The 1,590-nt window shown below is 51.1% G+C and overlaps 1 protein-coding gene across 1 annotated transcript in view; it reads right to left on the reverse strand.

Moving 5' to 3' along the window:
* LOC122557998 (myosin-binding protein C, cardiac-type-like) overlaps nt 1-1,590 on the reverse strand; it is a 17,821-nt gene that overhangs the window by 9,346 nt on the left and 6,885 nt on the right. The window contains exon 4 of the mRNA XM_043706302.1: nt 251-481. Coding sequence (XP_043562237.1) covers nt 251-481 — 231 coding nt within the window. The remainder of the gene's footprint in view (nt 1-250; nt 482-1,590) is intronic.

Genomic DNA, 1,590 nt, shown 5'->3' on the forward strand with positions numbered 1-1,590 from the left:
AAGTGATATAGGGTGTGGGTATGGAGGTATGAGGGTAAGGGGTGTGGATTTTGGAGTAAACGGGTAGATGGTGTGGCTATGGGGGTAAAGGATATAGGTTGGGGTATGGTGATATTGGGTTTAGAGTGTGGGGATGAGGGTAGAGTGTGGGTATAGGTTGTGAGTATGGGAGTAGGGGGTGTGACTATGGGGTTAAGGGGTGTGGGTTAGACTGTCCTAAGCTAAGACAGTCCCTGTGGTCACTCCTTACCGACAGTAACTGTCCCAGACTGGGGTCTCTCCAGAAACAAGGGAACATCATCTTGGAAAGATGCCCCCACGACACTGCCCCTCTTCAGAGCTGTTCCAGAAGGAGCTGGAACTTTCTCTCCATCACACCCTTCCTGATCCCGCTCTGTGCTGTGTGATTCTGGAACCTTCTCTCCGCCCGGGACTCCAGCTGCTGCCTTGCTGTTTGCTGAAACATTCCCGGTGGGGGAGGCTGTCGAAACAATAAGAGAAATGACAGCTCATGTTCCTTGGGAGGCCCATATCCCTCACACTCGGTTTTACAGACAGAGCTGTCAGCCTCACTGAGAAAGGCTAGGCTCAATCAGAGACCCAGCAGCGACGTGATGGACAGAATGGCCTCCTCTGCATCATGAGTGTCAGGTTAGTTGCTTTCCCTTTCCTGGCTGAGATTACCATGAAGGGCCCACCTACTCAACCTTGCCTGAGGCATGGTGACCCTCGGGTTAAACTCATCACCAGCCGTTGCTCCCTCATGAGGGAGCAGCCCTCGAGGGACAATACTGATTTTTACCTTTACATATTTTTACACGCCCCTGAGATTTTCTGACATCTCTGCCATCTTCTCTCTCCCTGACTGTTGAGGAGTCTATAATACCCTCAAAGCGATTTGCCCCCCCATATGTTGACCCATATGGCCTCAATTGAGGAGCCTTTGAGATGTCATTCCTGCCGATTGAGGTCATTCCCTTCTTGTGTCAATATTGTGACAAGTTCTCCTCTTTTACACTGCCCCACCTCTCCCCCACCTCGCCTGAAGATTTGATACCCTGGAATACACAGCTACCATTTCTGCCCCACCCTCAGCCATGCCTCTGTGATACTAATGATTACACATCGCTATCTCACCCACCTTACCCCCCAGGACTCCTCGCACTCTTATAAATCTGTCTAGCTCCCTTTCCTTGTGTTTGAGCTTGACTGTAGACACCCGACTTGCCGGGCTGACCTGGGTCTTCTATATTTACTTGTGTACCTCTTCCTCCTGAACCACTACGGCCTCTCTGATCCGTTGGGAAATTTGTTTAAGCCCCCACACTGAGAGCATGTGCAAAAGCCCCCCCCCCCACCCCCCCCACCCCGCCAACCCGGTAAGGGTGTTATCTCCCATTCCAGTTCAAGTGACACTTGCAGGTATGGTCATAGTAATGCAGGAATCTAAAATCTTTCCTCCTGCACTAACTCCTCAGCCACACAGTCATCTGCTCTGTCATCTGTCCCTGTATTTACTAATGTGGCAGCACAAGTAATCCTAGCCCCTTTCCTCATCCCCATCACCCTCAAACTCTCTCCCCTCTGTCA

This window comes from Chiloscyllium plagiosum, chromosome 16 (assembly GCF_004010195.1).
Source record: "Chiloscyllium plagiosum isolate BGI_BamShark_2017 chromosome 16, ASM401019v2, whole genome shotgun sequence".
Taxonomy (NCBI): Eukaryota; Metazoa; Chordata; class Chondrichthyes; order Orectolobiformes; family Hemiscylliidae; genus Chiloscyllium; species Chiloscyllium plagiosum.